General features: G+C 35.3%; 1 protein-coding gene across 2 annotated transcripts in view; it reads left to right on the top strand.

Moving 5' to 3' along the window:
• Positions 1-17,761, top strand: part of LOC126585162 (uncharacterized) — a 54,045-nt gene extending 36,284 nt beyond the window's left edge. The window contains exon 2 of one of the 2 annotated variants that reach the window (XM_050249556.1): positions 17,075-17,761. In XM_050249556.1, the coding sequence (XP_050105513.1) occupies positions 17,075-17,438 (364 nt within the window). In that variant the 3' untranslated portion in view covers positions 17,439-17,761. The remainder of the gene's footprint in view (positions 1-17,074) is intronic. The other variant, XM_050249555.1, reaches the window with a different exon arrangement.
• The last annotated feature ends 484 nt before the right edge of the window (positions 17,762-18,245 follow it).

Here is an 18,245-nt window from a genome sequence, read left to right as displayed (position 1 = left end):
CAATGGGCCTCAAGGCAGACCAAAATAATTGCGTACAAGATTGCATACCCCTAGGCAGAAACTAAAGACTTGGTATGTGTACCAAAATTCGGGCAATCATTCAAATTGCGCTTTATGATCGCTAGGCGAGGCTATTTGAGATGAACATGGGAATTCAATATTCAATTATAAACCCAAAACAACATGCAATACTTTATCGAAAACCATTGATATAAACTCTTCAGCATTATCCAGTCTCTCAAACCTTAAGGGATAATAAGTAGGGTGGTGAGCCCTTAATCGGCCAAGAGGTTTAGCAGCAATGTTTATGGACAAACATGTGACCAGTTTGTCGATTCATCAACCAAAATCATAAGTATTTATATGGTCTTCATTTTGGTTGGATTAGTCCACATATATTCCCTTGAATCCACTTATGAAAAAGGGTGATTTCGTATCTTTGCAAAGAATAATATAGAAAACATCAATTTCCCTAATGAGTAGGCTTCACAAAGTGTGCTTGTAGGCATAAGATCTTTACTTCAGATAAGGAGATGCGTCGTAGCATCATTGTTCGACCTAAGTGTCCCAAAAGGTCGTGCCAAAGCAATTAAACTGCTCAATCACCCAGCTCTAGGCCGTCCACATGTGGTGTGTTCCCAATTGGGAGACTACTTATTGGCCCCAAATCAAAGCTTAAAGCTCATGTTTGGAGGTGTTGCAAAGATATTTCACTCTTATTGCTTCAGTGGTTTCATTTATGATCATTGTCAACTTGAATATGCTTAAAAACTAAACGTCAGGGAGAATTTAAGGTCCCCTAAATGGTGATTCAGTACCATTCATACAACAAGGAGTGTGCCAAATGCTCTTAATCAAGTTGGATAGACCTGAAGTCGTTGTTACAGATGTGATTTAGGTGTAAAGTTAGTGTGCGTAGTATGTATTCATCCAGACAACTAACTTTCCCACATTCCTACCAATCACATGTTTAATTGAATCGGTCACATGTATTAAGAAACATGATTCAATTAACTCATATTCGAGGACAACATCAATAAGATTATCCATAAGAAAAACATACACTAAACGTGAATCCAAGAACATGGAAAAATATTCGCAAATGCAATGGTTTACTAAGGGGATTCAGCCAACAAGGCTATCCATGTCAAAATTCTGCTCTTCCAATGGTGTTTGGTGGAGCAAAATTAGTCTCACGTATTGACTACTAGAATGGTACTCCTTAACAACATTGGTAGGGGCACGAACATGTGCATAACTAATGGTCTATTCCATCGAGACTGAAATAGATTATGCAGGGTTAAGGTTCAGGAATATTTTCCCTTGTTCTTGAAGTTTTAGGTCTTAGGTACCAAGGATCATGCTTCGGGCATGATGCCACACCTTGGCAAGCCCTGATTCTACCATATGTTGTAAAAACAAACTCGAAATTGGATTGTGAGAGAATATGCCATTCGGTGTATCCCTGCCGAAGCAGTGGATCACCATTCGGTAGGCTTTGATCGAACTGGGTCGAGCTATTCGGTAGACTCCAGCCGAATTGGGTCCATACCTTTCTCTCACATTTGTGGTAGTAATCAAATCCGAGAATTTGGTAAACTTTCGCTATTTACACTGCTACTTCATAGGCGAGTTAGAAACAAGAAAGGATGAGAAAAGTATTCTCCAGTCAAAATTCAATCAAATTTATAAACTTCAGAATTGTACTCATTCATGGACGTAGTCATGGTGTGCTTTAGGCAATGTCTTTCATGATCAGACAGTCCATAGAAACGAGCCAAAAAGCAATGGAATCCTTGATCGGGAGGTATTTCCATTTGTAATGCTTTGAGCATAAGTCTTCGAATGAAGATCATGGTGGAGGCTTATTCAGCTCTTCCATGCCATTGTTGGCTTCAATGGTTTCTCAGCTTCTTGATAGTCAAGTGAAGATTCACGTCTTATACCTCACATAAAGTGGTTTTTATTAGAAACGTCCAAATCAGGAAAATCACACTTGTGACGGTTCGACAATCCACTGAATTGGAGGGAACAAGTGTGATTGTTACTATGGGAAAGAATCATCCATAAGCATCAAAGTGAGAACATTCGAGTTCTAAGACATAGTTTTCATGAAAAAGATCAGGTTTTCATGGGTGTATTGTTTTATGAAAACTTCGGGTTTCAAAGGCACTAAATTTGAAAGTACAGGTTCAATTAAGTTTATGAACATTTAGTTCATAAAAGAGAGGTTCCTGCAAGAAACACAAAATGCAATATACAACTACGTGTAGTGGATTTGAGTTTTTTCGGGAACTCAAGTGTGAGTGCTTCGGGACTACGAAAGTGAGTCAACGGTTCAAAGAAAAGAAATAAATTATTGAATCGTTAATGTCCAAAAGTGGGATTTAGTCCAATAATTTTGGATTAATTATCAGATTAATGGACTGCATGTCACTTTTAATTAATTCAATATATCAAGACCATTTGGGGTCAATTGTAGAAGCAAAAATAATTATAACATTCGGGTTAAAATTATTTAGAATGCCAAAAATTAGCATTGGGTCGAAAAACGAATGCAGCCCAACACACTTTGGTTGGCTACAATACACGGTCCTGCAAAAATTACAGGCTTTTTTAGCTCAGGTCATAGGTGCATGTGGCAGCAGGCTGAGAGAAAGCAACACATTTTGGTTGATAGTGGGCAGAGGAAAAACAGATGTGCAGCCCATCTTGCAAAGCAAGCTACAGGCTTGTAATTTTTGGGACACGAGCTGTGTTAGAAAGAGCCCTGTAGCTTTGCGCTGTTGGCGTTTCACGATGAAGCCCAACACGTTTAGGCTTTAGCTTCGATGCAGAACTAGCCCCGCAAGTATAAGCATGCTAGTTGGTGGGCCAAGAGTTATAGGCCATCAGAAGGAAACCCAGGTCTAGGCTTGGTTCTCAAGCACAGACAGAGGCTGCTAATGTTAGATAGATGTCAGATTGAAGTCATTGGTGACGCTGACAAGCTGCTGGCTTGGTACATTGGCTTAGTGTTTTTCCTAAAGAATTTTTTTCGATATGTAGGGTTTGAAAAACCCTAATATGCTTCTAATTTATTTATATGCTTTGACTCACAATTCCACATAGCAATTTAATTGCGTAAGCATGTAACAAATATATATATATATATATATATATATATATTGACAAATATATGAACATATACAATATATAGATCGGAAGCAAAATATAAACATAGGGGGTTCATGCGTCATGGGGAATGTTTTCATGCTTCAAGGTCATTTCAAATATCTTCCTTCATTTTAAGCGTATCTGATTGGCAGAAAACAATAAAAGCCTTTGAATTTGTAGAAGTTCATTCTTGGAAAGCTGGAATTGCATCTCTAATGCATTGTATCACGTTCAACAAAGAAAGATGAATCAATAGCATGTAGATCAATTCAATAAAATAATAAATTAATCACAAAAAGAATGATTAAAACGCAATACTCTCCTGATTGAAGAATAAACTCTCTTTAGAGCAGCGTCAAAAGCGTGCTGATAACGTGTTGTAGGTATAATTTGCTGAACAATTATGGAGGCCATAGAGAGAGAGAAAGGTACGGCAATAGAGAAGAAGAAGAGAGAGATGTGTAATTATGGGTGTGTGTTATTTCACCTCATTATGCCTTTATTTATAATAGTAAGAAGGTTAATTCCTTACCCTTTAGGATTACAACATTTAATAGGTAATCTACTCCTAATAGGTATATAAGAGATATTCCAAGATATACTAGGATTTACACAATCGTATTCCTAATCTAATAGGACTGCAACACCCAAAATATTTTCAGTTAGCATTAAGAGAATATTTGTAATGCATTTGGAAAGGTTTCTACAATTTATTGAGCCACAAATTTAGTTTTAACGGTATATTTAACTCGAAACCTAAAAATTCTAAATGAAAAAAAAAATTGTAGTGAGGCGCAAATCTTTGCCTTAACGTGGAAAAGTTATTCATTAATTTTAAGTACCTTACAGTATGGCGAATGTGAAAACAAATGGACTAAATGATGATTTTCATCAGAATTTGCAAAACCAACAAAATACAATGAGTGTTAACTCTCATAAAATATTTTTCGTGACATTAAAAAAATCTTTACAAGACATTTGGAAGTGGTTTTACCAATAGTTGAGCCACATATGTATTTATAGTAGAATATTTAAGCCGAAACCTAAAAAATAAGTGAAAAAAAATATTGTAATGAGGCCCAAAATGTTTCTCAGACGGTGTTTCACCCTCAAGAAATATCAACAGAAACTCTTACATTAGTTTTAAAAACCGAGTCTTCTAGATGTAGGCCTTATGACACCAAGTCAATTACTTGTTACAAAACTTTTAATTGCTAACAAAGACTCCACGCCTATAGCCGTATGCTGGCATGCTACTTAGTACTACGGTCTAGTGGTATACCTCTTCATTTGTAAGTGAAATGTTTTAGATTCGATTATCGGCAAAGGTGAAGTTAAACCACTTTATTATTGTAAGCCCATTCTAAGATTTAGCCCACTCTTCTACCCCTTAGTGTAGATACAATCGTTTGTTCAAATAAATAAATAAATAAAAACGACTCCACATCTGCTGCCATGTGCTTTGTGAAAGACTAATATATTTCTCATTTGATTGCACTTTCGTTCTCTAAATCCAGTTCTTTTAGAGACCAATACCTTAATGAACTAGACATTAAGTCTATAATTATACCAAAAGACTTCACACCTATGTACTGTGCAAGTTGAGAATCAAGTCCCTCATTTAGTCTTCATTTATACCCAAACTGTTAGTCTGTTAATCCATTTATAAACATGTACAAATGGTTAGTACAAGAGTTATAAAAGCTTGCACTATTAAAAGACCTATACCCATACTACTTTATGAAAGTCGACATTCGCTCATTTTAATCGCACTTTGAAGATATTGCAGGAAATTACACACCCATCAGTGTGTTTATAATGCAATTATAATCTTGTACAATTGACAAACAGTTCATTTAGAAAGAGTTATAAAGGCTTAAGATTTGATAATATTTTTGTACGAATTTGCAAAATCGCCTAAAAATCGTGATTGTTAGCCCACGTTTTTCTATGTGAAAAATGCAAATTTTCTATTTTTCTAGAGCATTAAGAAAATCTTTAAAGGGCATCTAAAAGTGGTCTGCCAATTATTGAGCCACAAATGTATTTCTAATGAATACTTAAACCCATACCCAAAAAATAATAAAAACAAACAGTAGTGAGGTCCAACATTGCCTAAACGGGGTATATACTCAAGAATATCAAGAAACTAATATATTCAATGATTATTTATGTACGAATTTGCAAAACTAAAGAAAAATAGTGAGCAACCACATTTTTTGTGAGAAATCCAAATCCTTAATCTTCACAAAATATTTTTCGTTAGCATTAGGACAATATATTTATAAAGCATTTGGAAAGAGTTTTACCAATTATTGAGCCACAAATTTAGTTTTAATAGAATATTTCTGCCACAACCTAAAAAATAAATAAAATAATAAAATTGTAGTGAAGCCCAATGGTAAGGCGAATGTGAAAACCAATGGACTTAATGAAGAATTTTATACAAATTTACAAAACTGAGAAACCACATTTTTTGTGAAAAAATGCAAATGTTTCATTTTCCTTAAACAATTTCGGTGACATTAAGAAAAACTTCACAAGATATTTGGAAGTGGTTTTACCTGTTATTAAATCCACAAATGTATTTATAGTGGAATATTTAAGCCGAAACTTAAAAAATAAATGAAAAAAATTGTAATGAGGGCCAAAACGTTTCTCAAACGATGTTTCACCCTCAAGAAATATCAACAAAAGGTTTTACATTAGTCTTCAGAACCAAGTCATCTATATGTAGGTCTTATCAAACCAAGTCAATTGCATGATACAAAACTTTTAATTGCTAAAAAAGACCCCACGCTCAGTTTACACGCACAGAACAGATGTTGATGGAAAATGCGCACCCATAATGTGTTCGATCCTGTCACTATAGTCTTGTATACAAGTTAGAAAGTCTTATTTTAAGATATAAAAAGTCTTTATTTATCGTATATGAGTTTTGGATTTTATTTTTTTTATTTTGTAACGGGAATTACATCTACAAGTTGCAGAATTGGCAGAACAGTTATACAAAGAAATCAACCCGATCCGCTAATTTAACAAATATTTCGCCACACCAATGAGATCAGCCAAGTTCATATCAATGAAAGAGATGGGAAGCTAATTTGTCGAAAGTAATATTAATTAAAGACCATAACTTGAGCTAGCTTGTGCTTAATTTCTTATAAATAGGATAGCACGTTTTACATTAGTCTTCAGATCCAAGTCATCTAGATGTAGGTCTTATCAAACCAAGTCAATTACATGATAAAAAACTTTTAAATGCTAAAAAAGACTCCACGCTCAGTTTAAACGCACAAAACAGATGTTGATGGAAAATCCGCACCCATCAATGTGTTTGATCTTGTCACTATAGTCTTGTATACAAGTTAGAAAGTCTTATTTTATGATATAAAAAGTCTTTATTTATCTTACATTAATTTTGGATTTTTTTTTTTTAAAAATTTTGTAATGGGAATTAAGTCTACAAGTTGCAGAATTGGCAGAAGAGTTATACAAAGAAATCAACCCGAACGGCTAATTTAACAAATATTGCGCCACACCAATGAGATCAGCCATGTTCATATCAGTGAAAGAGATGGGAAACTGATATGTCGAAATTAATATTAATTAAAGTCCATAACTTGAGATAGCTTGTGCTTAATTTCTTATAAATAGGATAGCAGGTTTGAACTAAGCATCACATTCACAGCAAGCAAATTGAATTTTTTTTCTAAACTTTTTTTTTATATATATTCAAATTGAATTTTTTTAGGTCTTACTTTGTCAAAATCCTTTTTTGTTTAGGTCCTTCAAAGCCATTTTGCAAGAGGATAAATTTGTAAACAAAATATTTAATTTAGAGTGGGTGGAGAAATAAGACATCGGGGTGGGAGTAGCAACACTCTTAGGATATTAGGAATAATAATTTTTTAGTTAAGATGGTTCTTGAGATTTGCATAACTCCTCGTTTTGGTCCCTGAGATTTGAAATCGATAGAATTGATCCTTGAGTTTGTCCACAATCAATCATTTTCGTTATTCTGTGAAAAAATCTCCATAAAATAAGGATAAAATGACAAAAATACCCTCAAATTTTGTCAAATCATGTTGGCCTATTGTTTATTACATTGAGGGTAATTTTATCATTTTCATTCTTATTTAACACAATTTTTCACCGAAGGACCATAATGATTGGTGGTGGACTATCTCAAGGACCACTTCTATTGATTTTGAATCTCAAGAACCAAGGTGATGAGTTAGGCAAATCTCAAGGACTTCATTTTGACTAAAAAGCCTTATTTATGACATTTACTATCCAACTTGACGGGACTATGCATAATTAATATGATTAAATCATTTTTTCATAAATACAAATTATAGCGTTTATGAAATAAATATAGTTAGTTGTTAAAAGGGAGAGATCATTGGAATCGAAGTCGCACCAATGTGTGTATACTTGATTATAAGAATCATCTACGATATTGATAAAATCATATTCTATTACTTTGATTTTATGAATGACTTACTTTCTTTGATATGACGTGCAAGATGAATTGATTGTGACCACTATTATGGTAGTATTATTATGTATGTAGTTTTTACTATATAAATATATATAGGTGTTAAAATATCTCACATCAACTATATCTCTAAGTACAGAGGAGTTTAAATATCCTATCCTCACCCCATCTAACACCAAGGCTTTTGTGATAAAACCTCACACCTAACGGATTGTACGGGTAGTAATTACCAAGTTGGGACTATATCGATATTGTTGGATGTGGGCCCTAAGCCCGTATCTTTGATAATTCTACAATAGCATATTTCAAAATGGAGGTTATTCGATTGATTTTGACGAGATAGAACTTGATCCACTCATACTTTGTTTATCAACCCCTTCGGACATAGCGAGAATCAGGAGAACCTCAGTGGTGGCAAGTGGACTTGGCAGTGAGGTATCATTTTTTGGATTTTGGGTGATGATTCCTCTACTGCATATTTATTTTGTCAGTAATTTTTGCATGATCGCACTCTTGATTATGCATAGCACTACATTTTTATGTGTTTTCTTGAAACTTCTAGCTGCTCTTGTGAAATCCCGTTCCTGGATTTCATTATTATAATCTACGTATTGGTATTATAGAGATTTTATATTATTTTTCGGGAAATTAATTATTTAAAATCCGTAGACCATTCGAGGTCACAATTTATATTGTTGAATATCGAGATCATGAACGCATAGGCGAAAGCCGTTTGCAAGTTCGGATTATAACAGTATAGTTACAGATGTTTGAAGTTGTTGCAAAAAAAAAATGAGAAGAAAAAGCCACGGGAGTGGCTGAAGGAGACAAGAAAAAGGAAAGCCACGAGAATGGCGAGAAAAAGAGGGAAAAGAAAGAAAAAAAAAGAAACAGAGGAGGAAAATGAGGGACCAACGGGGGGAAGAAGGAAAGAAACAGGGAGGGAGGAGAGAAGGAAAAAGGGAGTTGCGAAAGAAAAGGGGGAAAAGAACGTTCTTCCACATTCTTCCTGGCTTTGCGAGGAAAGAAAAAGAAACAGAGAGGAGGTGGCTCTTCCATTGCTGTTGGAAGAAAATCCTTCTTTCTTCAAGCAAAAATCAGAGAGAGAGGAGATAGAGAACGTGATTGTGAAGGAAGGATTCAAACATTTAAAGGGTAAAATTCCTTGTTACTTCATTATCTTGATTTTCGAATTTAACTTTCTTAAGTTGAATTGAAACTGCCATGATATATTGGAGTTCTTAATTCTATTTAGGGTTTCTATCATTCAATGAACTAGTCTAAACATGAATTAGAGTTGGGTATTTCAGATTGGGTGTGTAGATCAAATTTCTTGATCAAGGGTTTGGTTCAAAAGGTCAATTTCTTGTTAATTTTGAGTCATGTTAGTTTTGGATGTTGTATACATGCTTCTAGGCTACCTGGAAGTATTTTGGGATTTGTTATATGAATTGGAAATGGGCTGTTACGTAAGCTGCAGAAAAATGATTTCTTTGGCTCAAGTTATATATATATATATATATATATGTAATAGACCCATGTTAATTAAATGTGAATTCTATTGAAGTGTTATTTTATTTTTGGTCATTGATCTCTTTTCATTATGTATGATTTGACTTGTGCATTGGAAATAAGGTTTGTATTGTATGATTGGATTGAGGTGATGAAATGTGAGGGCTAGAAGTGGACCATTAACCATTGTTATGGGGTTGGTTGCCTTCGAAACATGTTTCAACCCACGTGTCATTATTCATCCTCATTCCGTTGAGTCTTTGTACATTGAGTAACTTGATCCATGTCTTGTTTTATTTATTGGTGTTACACATTCTACTCCGCGATTCCGTTGAGTGATGATCTTGAATTGTATCCTGGTTTGGATTTCGTTGAGTGATGGTCTGGAATCCCTTCTACTCCACAATTCCATAAAGTGATGTTCCAGAATCATATCTAACTTGGGTTTCACTTAGTGGTGGTTATGCAGTGTGCTCCGCGATTGCGTTGAGTGATAGTTAGGAATCGTATCCACTTGGATTTCGTTAAGAGCTGGTTCGGAATCCTTCCTACTTCGTGATTCTGTTGAGAGATGGTTCGGGATTGTGTTCACCTTGGGTTTTATTGAGTTTGGATAGAGATAACTTTAGAGATGTAGGCTTCGGCCGAACTGTGTTGCTCTAGCCTTACTTTTCATGGTGTTGTATGAGATTATGATTATGAGCTGTTGTGATTTGTTCCAAATGATCCGTTGGATGTATGGGTAACTCTTTCGGAGTTGATAGAGTTCCTTGGTTAAATTTGTGAAATGATATGTTACTGTATTCATTGATTAAACAATTAAATGCTAAGATCATGTATCTTTGATTCATGATTAATTAATTAATGTGATTGTGGAATGACGTTGGGTATGATTGAGATTATTATGATTAGAGTAATTGATTAATGTGACTTGAGAATAACATTGTGCTTTGTTGGTTATTTGATATGTTACATACTATGATTTGCGGTATTATGTGAAACAGAGTGATCTATATGATGGATGAATTGGAAAGTATCTGTGTGAGAATGGGTTACATTACATGCGTGTATGAAAGATGATAATTGTTGTTGACATAAGGTTGATGTGTAATATGGTGCCTTATGATTTTCTGTTAGAAGTATTTTATGGAAAGATTAGAGTTGACGATAGTGGAACTACGAATGGCTTGATTTCTATTGAGGGTACGTAGGCAGTCTAACGAAGATGTTAGATGCAGCCATAAAGTATACGTAAAATTATTATGCATCTGGATCTTGAATTATAATTTGTACATATCCAAAAGGCGGGGTATGTTGAGTTACGGGCATTTAGGGACGTCACGTATTGATCTTGGACGTATGTCGGGATCGGGGCGTGACAGCTCTGATGATGTGATAATAATGGGATCTAAACCCTGAATATATTTTCCCAAGTAGGGAGATTGATTAGGAAATTTTGCAGCAACCTAGATTTATTATTAATGAATGTGTTGAATTCAAATTCACTAATATCGCACTCATCTTACTATGGCTTCGTTATTAAGTTGGCTTGTGAAGTCATCCCTCAATGGGGCCATATGGTCAATTTAGTGACGGCCAAGATATCTCGACCTCGTAACTTGTGTTATTGGGGTCGGGGTGTCAAAATGATTGGATTAACAACGAGGACATCCAAGGTAATGTGAAATTCCGCTGTTAGATTTCACTATTGTAATTTACGTATTTTGTATTCGCATGATTTTATAGTATTTTTGTGAATTTAAATTAATTTTATATTTTAATTATTAATTACAAAGTTTGAATTTTTGAAAATAATCATTTAAAATCCGTAGACCTTTGGAGGTCACGCTTAATGTTTTCTAATTGAGCTCGACCCCATGAGCGCATAGGTGAAGGCTGTTCGTGAATCGGGACGAGAAAGGAGATGTTAGAAGTTTCTGGAAAAAATAAAAAAATTAGAAGCTGCCAGATGACAGCAAGAGAGAGGAAGTTGAGGTTGCAGGAAAGAAAAGGAGGGGGAGTGACCAATGGGGGAAGAGAGCAAGAAGGGGAAAGGAGGGAGGAAAGAATGGGGGAATCAGATCCCCTCTTTGACCCATTTTCCTGCGTGACCCAACCCAGTTCGAGTAGCCATTTCTAACGGTTTTTCATCGGTTTTTTGGGCGAACCATGTCAAACAACCTCCTGGGGAAACACTCCATGGCCTCCCCTCTATCCATTCCACCCCAAAATAAATGGAATTTGACCTTAAAATTGTTAAACCCGCACAATGGGTGCGACAAGGTTCGTGGTGGCGATCTATCCTATCCGAAGGTAACTTCGTCAAGCACCACCACCATAAGGCTCCCCACAACCTTAGGAACAAATCCTAAGTAGTGGAGGAGGCATCGAAGCTACTATGGAGGTCGAATCGAGGACACCCAAATTCTAGTGTTTCGGTGGATCGAGGGAAATTCCGAGCACTTTCCATCGGAATTGGACTTTAGCTCAGTTATGAAAATTACTTCCCTCATTGAGATCTACATGCCTTTAATATTTAGTATTTTTTTTTTAAATAGTTGAATTTTTCGGCGGGTCGGGCGCGGCTGGCCACCACGTGCATCGGCGCGTGGGCCGAGACCCCACCTGACCATCCTAGGCTAAATTTGATACCCTGATTCCGTATATGACATCCATTAGTGAAATCCTGATATTCTAATATAGTGTCATAGTTGACCACCTAGTCGGCCGCTACTTGGTTATTATATGAATTGACGATCTGACCGTTGGATTGACACAGAACTTGTTTCCCATCTTCTTTCCTTATTTCACTTTTGTTTTGTTCAGCCCTTCCAAATTGAGTACTTGGTTCTTGTATTGTTTCTTCAAGCCATTGCTATATTCCTTGGATTTCCGCTCAATTCCATTGAGTAATCCGGAACTGGGTTTCCGCTGGGGTTCTATTGAGTGATGGTCCAGAATCCCTTCTAACCCATGACGATGGGGTTCTATTGAGTGATGGTCCAGAATCCCTTCTAACCCATGATTCCTTTGAGTGATGGTCTGGAATCGTATCCACTTGGATTCCGTTGAGTGATGGTTCGGAATCCCTTCTAATCCGTAATTCCATTGTATGATGGTTCGGAATCATATCCATTTCAATTCCATTAAGTGATGGTCTGAAATCCCTTCTAATCCACGATTCCATTAAATGATGGTTCGGGATCGTATCCACTATTATTTCGTTGAGAGGTTCAGAATCCCTTCTACTCTGCGATTTCGCAGAGTGGTTCTGAACCCGATGTTGATGGATTTCGTTGAGTGGTCCGAAATTGCATCATTTGACTTGTTTGTTACCTGGATTTGATTTCAGATTCAGAGATGTAGGCTTCGGCCAAACTATATGGCTCTAACCCTGCATTTCTATTTATTGTATGTGTTGTTGATTGTTGTGATTATTGAATGGTGTTTGGAAGCATATGTGTGTATGAATGGCAAGATGACTAGAGAATATTATTGTGCTTTGTCGAATGTTCCTCGTGATGATTGTTTGAGTGTAGTGAAAGACGAACTATGAATGGCTTGATCCCTGTTTAAGGTACGTAGGCAGTCTAACGAGGAGGTTAGATGCAGCCATAAAGTGTACGAAAAATTACTACGCAGTTGGACTATGAGTTGTGCCTTGTACATATCTTGGAGGCGGGGTATGTTATATATACATGTTATGGGTGACGTCACATGTCAATCCTAGAAGAATGTCGGGATCGGAGCATGACAGGTAAAGTGGGAGGGGTCTCCATTGAAGATAAGATGAAAGAAAATTGGTTGAGATGGTTTGGGTACATGAACCAAATATCTACAAATGTTATGGTAGAATAGGCGACTATGAGATAGAGGCTCAAAGCAAAAGGGGTGGAGGAAAAGTTAGGAAGACTTGGAAAAAGACTAGCAAATTATATGAAGTATTTCTAGCTAGCGAAAGATTTGGTGCAAACACGATCATTGTGGTGTACAGTAGACCCCACTTAATGGCATAAGGCTTGGTTGTTGTTGTGTGTTGCTGTTGTAGTAAGGCCCAAAACATTGCATAAATTCGGCCTTGAACTCAAGAATATTAACGTAAAGCCTTACATTAGTTTTAAAACATCAAGGAAAGGTGAAGGTGAAACAAGTAGATTTGTTGATTATTTTTTGTCACTCAGTACTACGATCTGGTGGTATTCCTCTCCACTTGGAAGTGGGAGGTCTTAGGTTCGAATCTTGTGGATGGCGAATTTGATACCAAATTGGGTTGCCATTTGTGTGGCTTAGCCAAACTCACCCTCCCCTTAATGTAAAAATATCGATGTTCAAATTTTCAAAACCGTATAAAAATCGTGGCTTTTTTTTTTTGTCTAAAATGCAATTTTATATTTTCCCAAAATATTTTACTGAACATTAATTAAATATTTATAAGACATTTTAAAGTTGTTCTACCAATTATAGAGCCACAAATGCATTTCTAATAGATTATTTAAGTTGAAACCTAAAATTAACTGAAAACATATTAGTTGGGCATAAAACATTGCTAAAATGGGGTTTCATCTCAAGAAATATTAACCGAAATTATTACAGTAATTTTAAAAGCCTCCTGGTGAGGATAAGGTTGAAAAAAATATATTTAATAATGATTCTTGTACGAATTTGCAAAATCGCCTAAAATCATGACCAACGTCTTTTATGTTTGCAAATTTTCTATTTTTTTTGTGCGAATTAAGAAAATCTTTATAGGGCATCTCAAAGTGGTTCTACTAATTTTTGAGTCACAAATGTATTTATAATAGAATATTTAAACCAAAACCCAAAAAATAAGTAAAAAAATAGCAGTGAGGCCGAACATTGCCTAAACGGGGTCTATATTCAAGAGTGAGGCAAAGGTGAAAGCAAATAGATTTAATAAAGATTTTTATATGAATTTGCAAAACCGACTAAAAACAGTGAGCAACCACATTTTATTGAGAAATGCAGATCTTTTATCTTCCCAAAATATTTTCTGTTAGCATTAAGAGAATATTTGTAATGCATTTCGAAAGTTTTATATTTGTAATGCATTTGGACAAGTTTCTACAATTTATTGAGCCACAGATTTAGTTTTAATGGTATATTTAACTCGAAACCTAAAAATTCTAAATGAAAAAAAAAAATTATTGTAGTGAGGCCCAAATCCTTGCCTTAATGTGGGAAAGTTATTCATTAATTTTAAGTACCTCACAGTAAGGCGAATGTGAAAACAAATGGACTAAATGATGATTTTCATAAGAATTTGCAAAACCAATAAAATACAATGAGTGTTAACTCTCGTAAAATATTTATTGTGACATTAAGAAAATCTTTACAAGACATTTGGAAGTGGTTTTACCAATAGTTGAGCCACATATGTATTTATAGTAGAATATTTAAGCCGAAACCTAAAAAATAAGTGAAAAAATGTAATGAGGCCCAAAACGTTTCTCAAACGGTGTTTCACCCTCAAGAAATATCAACAGAAACTCTTACATTAGTTTTAAAAACCGAGTCATCTAGATGTAGGCCTTATGACACCAAGTCAATTACTTGTTACAAAACTTTTAATTGCTAACAAAGACTCCACACCTATAGCTGTATGCTGTCATGTTACTTAATACTACGGTGTGGTGGTATACCTCTTTATTTCTAAGTGAAAGGTTTTAGATTCAATTATCGTCAAAGGTGAAGTTGAACCACATTATTGTTGTAAGCCCATTCTAAGGTTTAGCCCACTCTTCTACCCCTTAGTGTAGATACAATTGTTTGTTCAAATAAATAAATAAAAGACGACTACACATCTGCAGCCATGTGTTTTTGAAAGACTAATATATTTCTCATTTGATTGCACTTTCGTTCTCTAAATCCAGTTCTTTTAGAGACCAATACCTTAATGAACTAGACAATAAGTATATAATTATAACAAAAGACTTCATACCTGTGTACTGTGCAAGTTGAGAATCAAGTCCCTCATTTAGTCTTCATTTATATCCAAACTGTTAGTCTGTTAATCCATTTATATACTTGTACAAATTGTTAGTACAAGAGTTATAAAAGCTTGCAATAATAAAAGACCGATACCCATACTACTTTATGAAAGTCGACAATCGCTCATTTTAATCGCACTTTGAAGATATTGTAGGAAATTACACACCCATCAGTGTGTTTATCATGTGATTATAATCTTGTACGATTGACATACAGTCCATTTAGAACAAGAATTATAAAGGCTTAAGATTTGATAATATTTTTGTACGAATTTGCAAAATCACCTAAAAATCGTTAGTGTTAGCCCATGTTTTTGTGTGTGAAAAATACAAATTTTCTATTTTTCAAGAGCATTAAGAAAATCTTTATAGGGCATCTGAAAGTGGTCTACCAATTATTGAGCCATAAATGTATTTCTAATAGAATACGTTAATCCAAACCCAAAAAATAATATAAAAAAAACAGTGGTGCGATCCAACATTGCCTAAATGGGGTATATACTCAAGACTATGAACAAAAACTCTTACATTAATTTTAGAAACATCACACTGAGGCAAAGATGAAAACTAATAGATTGAACGATGATTTGTGCACAAATTTGCAAAACTAAGGAAAAATAGTGAGCAACCACATTTTTTGTGAGAAATCCCAATCCTTAATCTTCACAAAATATTTTTCGTTAGCATTAGGTCAATATATTTATAAAGCGTTTGGATGGAGTTTGACCAATTATTGAGCCACAAATTTAGTTTTAATAGAATATTTCAGCCAAAACCTAAAAAAAATAAAAAATAAAAAAATTATAGTGAAGTCCAATTCTTTGCCTTAACAAGGGTCTATACTCAAGTATCGATGGAAAGTTATAAATTAATTTTACGTGCCTCATGGTAAGGTGAATGTGAAAAGAAATGGACTTAATGAAGATTTTTATACAAATTTACAAAACTGACAAACCCCATTTTTTGTGAAAAATGCAAATGTTTCAATTTTGTAAAAAAATTTCCGTGACGTTAAGAAAAACTTCACAAGATATTTGAAAGTGGTTTTACCTGTTATTAAATCCAAAAATGTATTTTGTAGAATATTTAAGCCGAAACTTAAAAAATAAATGAAAAAAATTGTAATGAGGCCCAAAACGTTTCTCAAATGATGTTTCACCCTCAAGAAATATCAACATAAGGTTTTACATTAGTCTTCAGAACCAAGTCATCTAGATGTAGGTCTTATCAAACCAAGTCAATTACATGATACAAAACTTTTAATTGCTAAAAAAGACTCCACGCTCAATTTAAACGCACAGAACAGATGTTGAAGGAAAATGCTCACCCATCAATGTGTTTGGTCTTCTCACTATAGTCTTGTAAACAAGTTAGAAAGTCTTATTTTATGATATAAAAAGTCTTTATTTATCTAACATGAGTTCTGGATTTTTTTTTTTTTTATTTTGTAATGGGAATTACGTCTACAAGTTGCAGAATTGGCAGAAGAGTTACACAAAGAAATCAACCCGCCCAGCAAATTTAACAAATAATATTGCGCCATACCAATGAGATCAGCCATGTTCATATCAATGAAAGAGATGGGAAACTGATTTGTCGTAATTAATATTAATAAAAGACCATAACTTGAGCTAGCTTGTTCTTATTTTCTTATAAATAGGATAGCAGGTTTGAACTAAGCATCACATTCACAGCAAGCAAATTAGATCATCAACAGAGAACAAAAAAGAGAGGCCATCCCAATCCCAACTACACTATACGATATGGCTCCACCAGTACTACCAAGCCCTTTTCTGCTGAAAGCAGATATCAACAACAAGTATTTGCGCTATCAACTTGATTCAGAAAGTGACCTTCATGAGATTGTCCAGTTTTCTGAGGACAATGAAAATAGCAGGTTCATAAAGTTCACCACCGAGAAGCCAAACAATGAGGACTACGCCGACAAGAATTACGTGCATATCAAATGCTCCTACAACGGCAACTACTTGAGAAGGGTGGACCAAAACAGGCTATTGGTCCTTGCCGCAGCTGCTGACCGAAACGAAACCAAAGACAATTGGGCTTGCACATTATTCAAGGTCGAGCATGTCGGACCACCTGACAGCAACAACCTAATCACGCGCTGCCGATTACGTCACTTACAAAGCGACCTCTTAACCAGGCCGTTCATTGAAAACAGATTCGAATTACGCCTCAACCAAAAAACACCTGATGCTGGAGGGGTGGATATCTACTCAGTCTCCCAAGTCAGATGTTGATGATCAGTATGCATGATGTTTGTGGGTAACGTCTCTGGAAACCCTCACGAGACTTCACTCGTCCCATTTGGGTCAGCTATGGGTTTAAAAGGCTTGTTGCATGTGCGAATGCAATCGTGTTCCCCGCGAAAGTGGCATTCGTTTTCATCACTACTTTTTTCCTTGTTTTTAGTTTTTGAATTTCACTGTAATCTGTGTGTTTATAGCAATAATAATAAACTCATGTCTTATCTTTGTGTTTGGATAAGTCATCTGCAAGTGTATGATTCACTAGCTTTTAGTGTAATCTGTGTGTTTGTTGCAATAATAATAAAGATTGGTAATTCAGTTGTCTAACTAATCTGCATGTTCAAAACTCAACTCAATTAGAATTTTTTGCTTTGCTTGAAATTGGGGAGCTTAATGGATAGCAACGAAGAACCTGAGATATCTTTTTTATATATCTAAACCATAAATTTGGAATTAGGGATCGTTAGATATAACCAAACACAAAGTTTGAAATATTCAAATTTCAGTTAATCATTTTTTGAGAGGGACTCAAAGTTCGCGAGGGGAATTGACAACGGAGCTCGCAAGGGGAGAGTTTTTTTTTTCACAGCAAACGGTAAAAACGGCCATGAGCGGTAGGTCTCGGGTTCGAGACTTGGGAGCAGCCTCTCCATAAATGGGGGTAAGGCTAGCCGACATTCACCTCTCCCAGACCCTGCGTAAAGCGGGAGCCTTGTGCACTGGGTACGACCTTTTAAACGGTAAAAACGGCGGTGAAAAACTCGGGAAAATTGTCCTTTAAGTGTCGTTTTTTTGCAG

Source organism: Malus sylvestris, chromosome 10, assembly GCF_916048215.2.
Source record: "Malus sylvestris chromosome 10, drMalSylv7.2, whole genome shotgun sequence".
Taxonomy (NCBI): Eukaryota; Viridiplantae; Streptophyta; class Magnoliopsida; order Rosales; family Rosaceae; genus Malus; species Malus sylvestris.
Note: the sequence above shows the minus strand (reverse complement) of the source record. Positions and strands in the feature narration are given on the sequence as shown.